The sequence below is a fragment of the Notothenia rossii genome (genome assembly GCF_949606895.1).
Source record: "Notothenia rossii genome assembly, chromosome: 10".
In the NCBI taxonomy this organism is placed as follows: Eukaryota; Metazoa; Chordata; class Actinopteri; order Perciformes; family Nototheniidae; genus Notothenia; species Notothenia rossii.
The window spans coordinates 21715024-21727592 of record NC_136908.1 but is presented as its reverse complement, the minus strand read 5'-3'; the positions used below and the strand labels follow the sequence as shown (position 1 = coordinate 21727592).

General features: G+C 36.2%; 1 protein-coding gene across 1 annotated transcript; it reads left to right on the top strand.

Annotated features, from left to right (window-relative positions):
- Window positions 1-4671: 4671 nt before the first annotated feature.
- Window positions 4672-12488, top strand: LOC307021045 (vesicle-associated membrane protein 2-like). Its single transcript, XM_079652790.1, has 5 exons — window positions 4672-4869; window positions 6695-6803; window positions 7007-7165; window positions 9822-9873; window positions 10754-12488. Coding segments are annotated over exons 1-5 (339 nt in total). The 5' UTR covers window positions 4672-4867; the 3' UTR covers window positions 10771-12488.
- The last annotated feature ends 81 nt before the right edge of the window (window positions 12489-12569 follow it).

Here is a 12569-nt window from a genome sequence, read left to right as displayed (position 1 = left end):
ACACACACACACACACACACACATACACATACACATACACACACTCACACACACACACACACACACACACACACACACACACATACTGCTGGTAAATAATCACTCCAAATCTCTTTTCTTCATTCAGTGCCGAGTTTAAATTCTGGTTGTTTTCACTCACCATGAAACTTCCACACACCTAAAGTGATTAGGTGTACATCTGCTGCTTTAAAACCAGCAGATGTCAAATGTTCTCTTTGAAAGCATCCAGTCTGATGTTTGGTCATTTTCACTTGCCGCCAGCCTGAGCAGGAAAATTAAAACAAAGAAAGAAAACCGAATGTGCTTGCAACACTTTTACCTTATAGTAGAATATAGAAAGATTTGAGCTTCATAAAAAAAGCAAAAAACAATTCTCTTGATGTCCCACTGCTGCCCTCCCATGGCTATCAGCTGTAACTGCACCTCAGTGAAGGTCAAACAGAACAAAATGGCACTTAGACCTTTTTTTACTGGTTCTGTTTGTTGAATAAAAGGACCATTTTTATTTTGCACAATGACCTTGATATATCTGATTGTTTGCACAGTTTCTGTTCTCATTTATTTCAGCTGCAGGCGCACAGAGAGGCAGCGACGCACAATAAGTAGTTTGCACACTAATGCTCTTTGAAAAGTTTTACTTACTATTTACGATCAAGAAATGCTTTTTCTTACCGTGTGATTTTATTTCATTGTATGTCATTCCGTGATGTGCAAGTATAGCAGAGGTTTCGATTCTTAAATGTGACCCAATTGCCACTTTTCTGGGATATTACTGAACGTTAAGTTAGGATCTAAATTAGAGAATCCTGTTTGACAGATGTTGAACAATCAAAGCCTTTCTTGCCTTAAACTGATTCCCCACATTTTAGAAGTATCTTCCCTTCTCTGCACTAAAGTGAAAGTTATTCAGGAACACTGTCCAGAAAAGGCATCATTAAGCAATTCATCTTTTTATTAATTAGTAATTATTTTAAAAGTGCATATTTGAGAACTCCACCTCAGATTTCTGAATGTGAAATAGACATTCACGATAATAAAGTAGCTGCTTAGAAAGCTTTAAATAGAGTGTCGGCCATATATGAGGCTTTCCTCTGTTATGACAGAAGTTGAAGTAGTTTTCTTATATTTTGCCCGGTGAACATTTTGCATTGTATTTTATGTCTGCATCTGCCAGTGGGCCATCACGATTACAGTAGGCATATTAATATTAAATTCCTCAACAGAAGCTTGATAATTAGGTGGAAAAAATATCTGCCTATATTGGATATCGGCAACGTCCAATGTCAAGCATTCCTAATTTCAAACAATGATTTATTTGAGGAGATTTTTAGATAATGTTTCTTTAGATCCATCACAAAAACTCTTTAAGCCTAATCTAATAGTTTATCTTAGATTTTGGGAAGACAAGTTGTATAAAGGACAGATATAGTATTTTAACTAATGTTTAATTTGATTTATTAATCCTGCAATTACTTTCTAGAGAATGTCAAATAGGAAGAGTAAAAATGACTTGATAGCCAAAAGCTTATTATCTTCAGTTTACTACCACAGAAGACTCAAACAAGCAAATATTCATACTTGAGGGTCTGGAACCGGTGAAATGTGGGGCATTGTTGCTTTAAAATAATTACAAGCAATTCAAAATGCTTAGAAATAATTTTCTGTCAATTGATTAAACAACTAATTGTTTCAGTTCTGACAGATCAACCTATAATTAATATGCTAATGGCATGTGTAAAGAAAGCATTACTCTTGAAATCCTATGTAATATGTTATGATGTGATACTATTTAAAGTTGTTTGGCAACAACAGAAATCTAAAGGGCATTTACATTTTTAATTTGACAAAAGTTAAAACCTATTTTAAGAATTTACAGTTTGTAAAGGATAAATAATACTGTAACTAATGTATATAACAGGGCTGTGTATAATGCTTGTAAGCTTCATGTTCTATAATGTAAATTAAGCAAAGCTCAATGCAAATAAGCATTGTATTTATACCTTTCATTTAATATTTACATTGCTATTACTCTCAACTAATGTAGACGTATTTAGGTATCATATCAGTTCATCTGGCTTGAGTACAATTTGAAAAGGGTTGTCTTTGTGGTTTCAGAGCGAATGCACCTGCAACAATGATACAAAGTGAATTTAAGCTGAGTTTCCCAGTTTCCTTTGAGTTTATGAGTGTAAATACGCAGAGGAAAGAAGCCATTTTGCTGGAGGTGTTTTGAGAAATAAGGAATATTTTTTCAATAGCTTGTGCCTGCTTTTCTGTCTTTGTTGATATGAGTGTTCCAACGTTCCTCCCTTCAAACACTGAAACATGTTTCATCCAATGAATGTCTGCTTAGTTAATAACCTGCCATGTTCACCTGGTAAACAGATCAAATAAATGGACTTCAATGTAAAATAATTCCTTTTATGTCAAGGAAAAGCAAAGCTTAGGCAAGTGAACACTTAAAGCGAAGCAAACATCACCCACCTCATGAAACTGTGTAAGTGCTGCTTTAACTGAACTGTTCTATACTATCTGAATGTAAATAACATCTGAAAACTGAAATAAATCAAATTGTGTCAAAGATTTAAAGGCCTCATGAAACATACCCGGCAGGACGCAATACATTGTAATGCATTTGAGCAAAGCACGATGAAAACTGCTGTAATAACCATATTGTTGTCAAAATACTGTATAATGTGCAGATTGGATCGCCTTCTCTCTTCACAACTCAAACAACATATTCTTTTTTAATCAGGTCTTTAATGTTTTCTTTCTGTCACGAGACTGAATGTTTGATCAATTTAATGAAATATTGCACAGAATAAAAAACATTGAAAGAGAGTGTTTGAATGATTAACTCAATGAAGACTATAAAATGTACTATTTGTCCTGGATTGGTTACTTGATCCTTACATTGGATCTACATTTCCTTTACAGACTAAAATGTTACATGTATAAAATACCTTGAGAATAACTCAGTTCTGTCTCATTACCTGTCTAACAATTGAACAAATGTATTTTTATGTCATGCTTATTTCTTTGAAATACTATACTTTGACATAATGTTATTTTAATAGCATAAAACATATTTTGTGTGACTATTTATTGCATAAAAACCTTTTATTGCATACACTGAAATACTTTAAATATGTTTATGACATAATAGAACATTTCATTTTATGATTCTGATTAACTACATACAAAACTTCTAATGTCGTTTTTCATGATATTTACAACATACGTTGTTTTTTATGATATTTCTCGACATAGGGGTATTCAATTAAAATTCATCGAGGTCCAGTTCGAGAACATTTCCTCAAGCAAAGGTCTGGAACATCATAATGTATAGATATATTTGAAAATAAAAGAAAATCGACATATACATGCACACACAGTGAAATTTGACCAGGAGGTGAACTGAGTAGCAGTCCACATTCCATATTAAGGTCTGTTCGGAGACTTGAACCAGCTCCCAGTCCAAGCCTCTATGACTGAACCACTGCTGGACACATAGTTGTTTTGTCGAAAATATCAGAGAAAAAAAGACATAGTATGACGAAAACATTCATAAAAACGAAATAGTATGTTAAAAAAAATCAGACAAAAAGGACATAATATAGTGTCGAAAAAATTCATAAAATACATTATAGTTTGTTGAAAATAAAATAAAGAAAGACATGGTATAGCATGTCGCAAATATGTTTTTTAAAAAGGGATAGTATAGTATGTCAAAAATAAATAAAAAAAAGACATAGTATAGTCAAAAATATAAAGAAAACGACATAGTATGTTGAAAATATATTTTTTTAAAAGGCAGTATTGCATGTCGAAAACATCAGAAAAAACGACAAAGTAAAGTATGCTGAAAAAAAATTACATAGTACAGTATTTTGAAAATATAAAGTATAGTATTTTGAAAATATAAAGTATAGTATTTTGAAAATATAACACTATACTATATCGTCTTTTGGGATATTTTCAACATAAAATACTACGTCGTTTTTCTTTATTTTCGACATACTATGTCGTTTTTTCTCATATTTATTTTGACATAGCCTACTATGTCGTCTCATGGGATATTTTCGACATGCTATAAAATGTCATTTTTCATGATATTTTCGACAAAGTATGTAGAAGTAAGATATTTTCAACATACTATGTCGATTATTTTTTTCAATATATTATACTATATCGTTTTTTCTGATATTTTCGACATAATATACTGTGCCTTTTTTGTATATTTGTTCTACATACTACACCATGCTTTTTTCCCCCACATACTACAATATGTAGTGTTTTCTGATATTATCGACAAATTACAACATTTTGCAAATGTTTAAGATACTTTTCAATGTGTTTTTACTGCATATTTACAAACATACTACACTATGTCCCTTTTTTTGCATATTGTTTGACATATTATATTACAACGTTTTTTCTGATATTCATGAAAAACAATTCCAGTTTGTATTTTTTAAAGGTGCACATGGTGCACGTGCGCAACACTTTTGCCTAATTTGACATTGCAGACGAAACATATTGATTTTGGTTCAGTTGTTCCCCGACTGTGTGTGTGTGTGTGTGTGTCTGGTGGGGGGGGGGGGGGGGGGGGCTACGTTTGACACAGAGTTTTTATTTGTGCAGCTTCTTTAATTCTACTAGTATTTTTATTTTGAAAGAAAAAGTGAATTAGAATATCGTGACAAGAGAATACTGGACTCAACCTTCATATACATTCAATTTGTCTCTCTCTCTCTCGATCTCTCTGGATCTCTCTCTTTATCTCCCTCCCCCTCCTCACCCCTCTCTCTCGGACTCAGATTATCTCCATCATCCTGCCGCTGAGATGTGAGTAACATATTTCATTTCGTTTGTATATAATATGCGAAATATCTGTTTACTTTTTCACATTACGAAGTGGTCAGACGGCTGAAAAGCATTTTGTTACATTCCGCTCAATGCAGTTAAACAACTTTTCTTTCATTTTAATGTGTGTTTCCGAGATGTTGATCTTTGGTTTAATATCGTTTGTTGCTTTAATAAAACTCGGTACTGTGGAAAGACTGGGAGGAGACAACGTATCACAATGATTCACCTGCAAAACTATCATTACTGCGAAAGTGCGTTTCACTCTTCACACCGTCAAACCAATATTCAGCTGAGCATAAACAAGAACTGAATGAAATGTGTCGCTTAAAATGACCAGTAGTTGTTTTTCGAAAAAGCAAAACATATGATAAAGATTGTTTTATTGTATTTGTTCAGTGTTGTGGGGGAGGAGGGGGAGGTATTATTGCGTGCACTAATCTTTCTCCATTTTGCTCCTGAGAGGAGAGCAGAGAGAGGGACCTGCTATGTGTGTCACCACCTGCTGTGTGCACGTGTGTGTAAAACAGCTTTAAATATTTTTCGGATTGTATTCTTTCTTACACTCTCGTATACTTTAATGATATGCAGGGATGCTAAAGTTTGATGAGTCATGTTTACTATTTTGAATTCATGTTTTAAAATGAATTGTCTAAGGACAGTTCTGTTGCCTTATAAGGGGCTGACTGGTTAAAAAAGAAAGACAGTGGAGTATGAACTCAAATCGTCTACTTAACTTTAAAAAACAAAAATAGCAATATCTTTTGAAACTACAAGTAAAAAGTCCTTCCTTCAATATTTTACTCGTAGAAACCCAGCAGTATACTCATTGAGCATATCTACCCATTTCAGAATATTTATTAAACATATAAATGGATTCAAATATTGTATGCATCAAGGCATTAATCTGTTTTTATAATCTGGCTTTTATTCTTTTATTACCTCACACAGATGAATAGAACTGTCATCAAAACTGTCTTGGTGCAGAGATGTTGCCATTTTCTGAGATCTACCCTCTCTTTGGTTTCTGTAAACATCACAGACTCAAACATCAGATGTTATCTGTTGATGTTAATACATTTGTGGCTGAGTTTCAAAGTTGTGATTTTTTGTTTGCTGCCACATCTCTGCAGCCATGAAAAGCAAACCTATAACTTTCGTAATACGAAATATCCCATCCTCCTCCACAATAACACAACGTTTAACTTATAAACATTCCAAAACATTTTTTATTTTAGACATTTCAATACACTTTTTCTGCCAAAGCCTGAACCGGTCCGACAGCTTATATGGGGACTGCTATGATTAAACTACTTTTACACTAAGTTTTATAACTTAATATGTCCTGTAATTGTCCCTTTTGGCAGTATAACACTAAATAAAACATCTCTAAATTAAAAGACTAAAAGTGATGAAGATTCATTATAGTGGTCCAACATTATGTCGATTGAATGGAAATAATAGGAACTTTTTTGATAAACAATTGATGGTTCAAGTCATTTTTCATACAAAATGGCCGAAAATGTTGTTTGTAGCCCTTAAAATATTGGAAATCCCTGCTTTTCCTAGTTTTACATCATATTAAAGGAAATATATTTAGGTTTGGGACTGACAAAACAAGACATTTAAAGACATCAACAATTCAAAAATCTTTAATTTTAGCATACCAAACTATTGGTTTAGAAAATTCTCTGCATAATAATTGATAATGTTTCAGGCCATTCAGGTGAAGAATGACTTTTACTGTTACTGAAAGGTTTCTGTGATGAGTTGCACTCGTTCCTCTGTCTCACCTCTCGCTCTGCAGGACGACTCCAGAAGGTGCCGGTGCAGACGGTGAGGGGGGCCCCGCGGCTCCGGCCCCCAACCTCACCAGCAACAGACGACTGCAGCAGACACAGGCACAAGTGGACGAGGTGAGGAAACCGCTCAAAGACGAGGAGTCACATTTGTATGGAATAATCTCAATGGAAACAAATGGTTAACTTGAGGCTTTTTTGGAATACTTTAGCACAAAATCAAATCAAAAGGCTTTCAAAAAGACCAATGAATGAAGTTATAACACCAGATTGATCCCAGGAGGGAGGCTGTGATGCTGACAGGTGTTGTTGTCCTTCAGGTGGTGGACATCATGCGTGTGAACGTGGACAAAGTCCTGGAGAGGGACCAGAAGCTGTCGGAGCTGGACGACCGGGCCGACGCCCTGCAGGCCGGAGCCTCGCAGTTCGAGAGTAGCGCCGCCAAACTCAAGAACAAGTACTGGTGGAAAAACTGCAAGGTGGGCATGTGTTGTAGTATCCCATCATGCATTGGCCCTTCTAAGTACTTCATGAGGAGTATTTCTGCACCTTGCACCTTTTGCTGATCATAAAAAAATGCGAGACACCACTGGAGATCTAAAAGGCAAAACATGAAGTATTCACACCATTTCATGCTCTCATTGATTGATACAAAGGTGGAATAATCAGATCCTTTACTCAAGTACAAACACTACACTACAAGTGAAGTTGTGCACTCAAACCCTTACTCAAATAAAGTAATACGGTGCAATCAGTAGTCAAATGTTCCCTGTCAGTGTTTTACTATAATACATGATATTGATGGTATACTTTGCATGTGTGTTTACATTTGTGCTCGATTTAACTCCTTAATATACTGTTGGATTTTAATCTACAGCAGTGCATCATATTCTTTACTCTGCTATAGAGTGAAAAGTTACAATATTCCTTCCATATATAGCCTCTGAGAATTTACAATTTATAATACTTTTTGGTCTTCAACACTATCCTCAAAGTGCAAGTACTTCGACTTTTTAATTAATAACTCGATTGAATGTACTTGGTGACAATCCACCATTGAAACCTATCTAAAGACAAAATTCTGTATTTTGATATAAACTAAAGCATTCTTTAAAATATGATGATGATGGTAAATTCATCAGCCGAATGGAACGAACCATCCGGTGTGAGATCAGCCGCCATCTTTATCCCTCGTTCCCCTCCCTCATCACATCTCGCTCTCCCCTGGTCATTCATCAGTCCGGCCTAGGCTGCCAATCCATTTTTATCTCACTCTGTCCGTCCATCGCTCCGCCTCTGACGGACAGACTGTGATGGTTCCATATCCGCCAATCAGAAGCTGCCGTTTAGAGAGGCAGAGGAGGATTACTGACAGTGACCAGGAAGTCAGAGAGAGAAATCCCAATCTGGATTACAGTGTCAGTGTGGGATTATAGAGCCAGCTGTGATTTGTGATGTAACTCCACCCACCCCCAATACACACTAAAACACAGGCTGATGTGTACGTCTTTACAAGTGAGGACATAAAGCATTATAGCCTTTAATATTAACGCCAATGACACCCAGGCCGTGTTCTTTGTGGTGTGTTTGGTGAAGTCTTTGGGGGTGTTGATGATTTTGAACCCTCCTGTTGTCTTCGGGTCAAATCTGACCGATTTACTACTTTCATCAATCATAACTTTTTTGTTTTACATTCATTTGCATTAAGGCTTTATGATATCCTTCACAGTAGACATTTGAACATATATAATTGCTGATCAGTCACCACTTTGTAACACCCATGGTGTTCCCGGTCAAAGATGACCGCCATACAGGAGGAGGAGGCGTGTGGCACAGTGGGTTAGTGGATTGGTGATCAGATCAGGGGGATCAGGGGATCACAGGTTCAAACCCCACTGCAGTCAGCATGTCGTTGTGTCCCTGGGCAAGACACTTCACCCCAAATTGCTCCTGTGGGGATTGTAAAAGTGTCTAACATGTAATGTATACAGAAAAGGAATTAGTAACCGTCTGGATAAGATAAAACACACACACACACACACACACACACACACTCTAGATGTGCCCCCCCCCCCTTATGTGCTCATCCCATGGCTCATCCCCCCATGTGAATCACACCTGGCTGGCACAAACACACACACAGAACAATTTGACACATTTCCCGCTCTTATGTGCCCATCCCCCCACATGGCTCACACCTGGCCCACGCAATACAAGTTCAGTGTCTATTCTTTGTATATTTACATGTATACCAGTAGTCTGATACAATATTTAGAGTTTGAAAGGGTGTTAAATGAAATGTGCTGATGATTAAAGGTTTTTGTGTAATAGCAGTTAAAAAGGACCGGTCAAATTTGACCGCGAACACCAAAGTAAAGGGGGGGAAACGAAGACAATAGGAGGGTTAAATGAGTTTTCAACCAATGCCTTAGAACATAAACACTATATCCTATTATATATGTATTAAATCCTGATATAACTTCTTCCTCTGTGCCATTGTTGTCCAAAACCTAATAAAAACACTTCAGTAAGCTGTCGCGATGCAGTGGGTGACAGGTTCCTTCGCTACCATTCTACTCAATTCCACACACACCGTCCCAAATACTCACTAGATCCCCAATTGCAGATTAATCCGCGGCTGAAAATAGTCCCCGGAACCAATCCATTTACTCACTTACTCATCATTTCCTTGTGTTACATTCATTTTCGACTAACATCTGGTTTCTCTATTTTTGCTTTGTTCTCAGTAACCCACAACACCCCCCCCCCCCCCTATCTCTCTCTCCTGTCCTCTCATTGTTCCTGTTAATCTCTCTCCCCTCCCCCCACTGAGGTGATGTGATTTCCTGTCTGTCCCTACTATGTCATCATGTGGATTTATTTATCGAGTACGTAGGTCCATAATGTGTAGCTTTGCATATTGTATTTGAACCAAAATACCCCACACTAAAACACTATCACGTGGTCGTGGAGAAAAATTCAAATGGAAACAAATTAAACAACACAGACATTTTTTTTTTGGTCCCCTAATTCCCCTCTAATTTCAAGGCTTTGTCTGGCATATTTCAGACATAAAAGATATTAAGGTTATTCGTGAATTTATGATGTGACTTTGTTTGTCTCTTTTCCCTCCAGATGATGATCATGATGGCAGTCATAGGTGTAATTTGTTTTGGAGTCGTCTTCTGTGAGTAATTAATCTTTAGTTTCAAATAGCAAACTTTCCTTATTTTTTAAAAGGGTTCTCTTCTTTAAAATATCTGCTACCTCATTTGCAACAGTATTTCTTTCTGGTATAATTCAGTCAGATGTTTCCTGTTATATTTTCTGTCACTCTTTTTTGTGTTGTGACTAGACGACCACAGATGATGTTTGGATAAAACCTTTTATGGTTTTACGGATTTATTTCCCTGGTTTAGGTCATCTTTTGACTTGTCTAGCACCATCATCAGACCAAAGTGCCCCTGCTCTGACCACCACTTTGATTTGTGACTCAAAACAAGGGTTTCATTACATTGGCTTTTGATATTCGTGGCACCCTCAGGATGAATAAATTCTCACAATTTAGTTTTACCCTCTGGTCTTTGCTGTAGGGTCGACATCATGATACCTCTAAGGAAAACATTACGTTTATGGGCAGAAATGTACTAATAAATGTAATAATTTTTCACACAATGGATGTCTGAATCTAACAGGAAGATCACAAAGACATTTGTTCAAAGGAACTGTTTTTATGACCCATTACCTTTCAGCTTGTGCAGAATTGTTTTCAGACCAACAGGATTTAGGCTTGTATTTCTGTTTGAGGGAGACAGAAAATAATTGTTTTAAAGATTTTTACGTTTAAGTGTATTTAGAAAAAAATAACATATTATTGACCCTAAACAAATACGAACGATTGTCATTCAGAATATGAATTATGGCAAATCAAACTACTGAAAGTGTCTGAAAAATGTCTACAAAAGAAGTATCAGGAGGTGCAGTTTGTCAGTTGTTGTAGAATTGTAACAGTCAAAATCATTCCTAATTGTCCCATCCACTCTAACTCCTCTGCTCTCCCTCCTCAGTGTATTTCTTCTACTGAGCGGCTCTTCAGGGATGGACAGAGTTGCAGGACGAGTCTGCACCAACGCCATTGAGCCGAAACCCAGCCTCTCCTCCTGCTCTTCATCCTCCTGCTCTTCATCCTCCTCTTCCTCAGAAAAGCTCCATGCTCGGTCTGTGATGTGCTCCCGTCCAGTGCCTCTTTCTCTTCTTTTCTCTTTTCTTCTACATACATTTCTCCGGAGTGAATGTAATATTCTTGTTTCAGGACAGTTAAATGATGAGTACATTAAAAAACAAAATATTTTTCTTCCTGGTTCTTGTATTGTCCTCTCTACAAAATAAATTGAAGTCATATTTATTGTTGCCATGGGGTTTAAACACAAAAAGACATTTTACTGCATGTCATAAATCCATTGAACCAGGATTTGTTCATTTGGTCCAATATGCCATATATGGCTAAAGCTCTCTGGATTATATTATATGATTTTTTTTTCTCTCACCTACATAAAGGGATTTACAAAAATGGGTAGCAGAAAGTTCGATAACATTTTTTATAAGGGACAGGAAGTGTTGTGGCTTTTTCTTCCATTGCTTTGTCACCTGACCATTTATTTTGTTTGCCAGCTGTTTTGTACAGTATTGTTCAGGAAAGCTGCCCTCTTGATGTCAGTATTGGTACTGCTACTGATTTATTTCCGTTTTAGATACAAGAACAATTTGGATATATTTTCCTCCTGCGTGTGTCCGTCCCATGAGTTATGTAACAGTTGTGATGCAGCACTTCCTGTTTCTGTTGTCTCGTGGACCTGTTTTGTGTATTTCAGCTGTGGTTCAAATGTTTCTGCTTGAATGCGACTCCTCTGTATATTTCTGAGGCTTTTTGTGAATGAAACGGTGAGACTGTAGAAGTCATAGGTGGATTATTTAAAATGTAAAGAGAAATATTAGAGATTAAATCTGTGAGTGCTTGAGCTTTCCCACTGCGTTAGCTGATGTTTCTGTACTGCTTAAAAATCAAGATTACATTTGACATTTAAAAAGCAGTTATGTGGATGGACGGGGATCTCAAATAAATTCATATTTCCAAAATAAATGCTATGTTTTTGCCCTGATTTATCCATAAAAGTTTGTCCGTTTTTTTTATTGTTATCTTCTTGTCTACTGGTGACAGATAGGAATAGCTGATTGATACCAGCATTTGATAAAAGATGCTTTGACTGCACATTAACTCAAAGCAGGTTTTCCAGTATTGTGTTCTACTTGAAAAAGTCTAAATAACTAGTCCAAATCTATACCTGAATCACCCAATCAAGCAGCTATCTAAAACAAATACAATTTGGGTGGTTCAAAACTGTTATAAAGTTTAAATACATTCCAACTATCTTTGAGACGGAACAAGGAACATGATGGTATTAAATATTTGGTTCTCTTATTTGTATTCATACACGGACTTCCGAGTACTAACGGAGAGAACAGTATATGAAAACATTTTGTACCTCTATTATATCCGCATTTTTGAGTGTTGGACATAAACTCCCTACACATTAAAATATAAAATAAGTAAAAATTGGAAAGATGGGTACATTTGTGAGAGTAGATTATCAGTTAACATTAAATTAATGAAGAAGTTCTACAATGAATTTAACATCAAAAATGTATATCTGAGATACATTTACAGGAGGGTCCTGTACTTAGAATTGAAGCCAATTTATAGTTATCTTTCCCTTACCTTACGGAAAGTAAAAACATCTAAAAACACATGAATTAAATGATAGCATTAGGTCATTTTACTCTAATGTGAACACAGAAGGCCACCGTAACCCACATCCCCCAACT

What these genes read in the sequence shown, in the direction of transcription:
- LOC307021045 (XM_079652790.1), top strand. An exon ending in CACAGGCACAAGTGGACGAG is followed by an intron (nt 6,804 to 7,006) that starts GTGAGGAAACCG and finishes GTTGTCCTTCAG; the next exon opens with GTGGTGGACATCATGCGTGT. An exon ending in ACTGGTGGAAAAACTGCAAG is followed by an intron (nt 7,166 to 9,821) that starts GTGGGCATGTGT and finishes TTTTCCCTCCAG; the next exon opens with ATGATGATCATGATGGCAGT.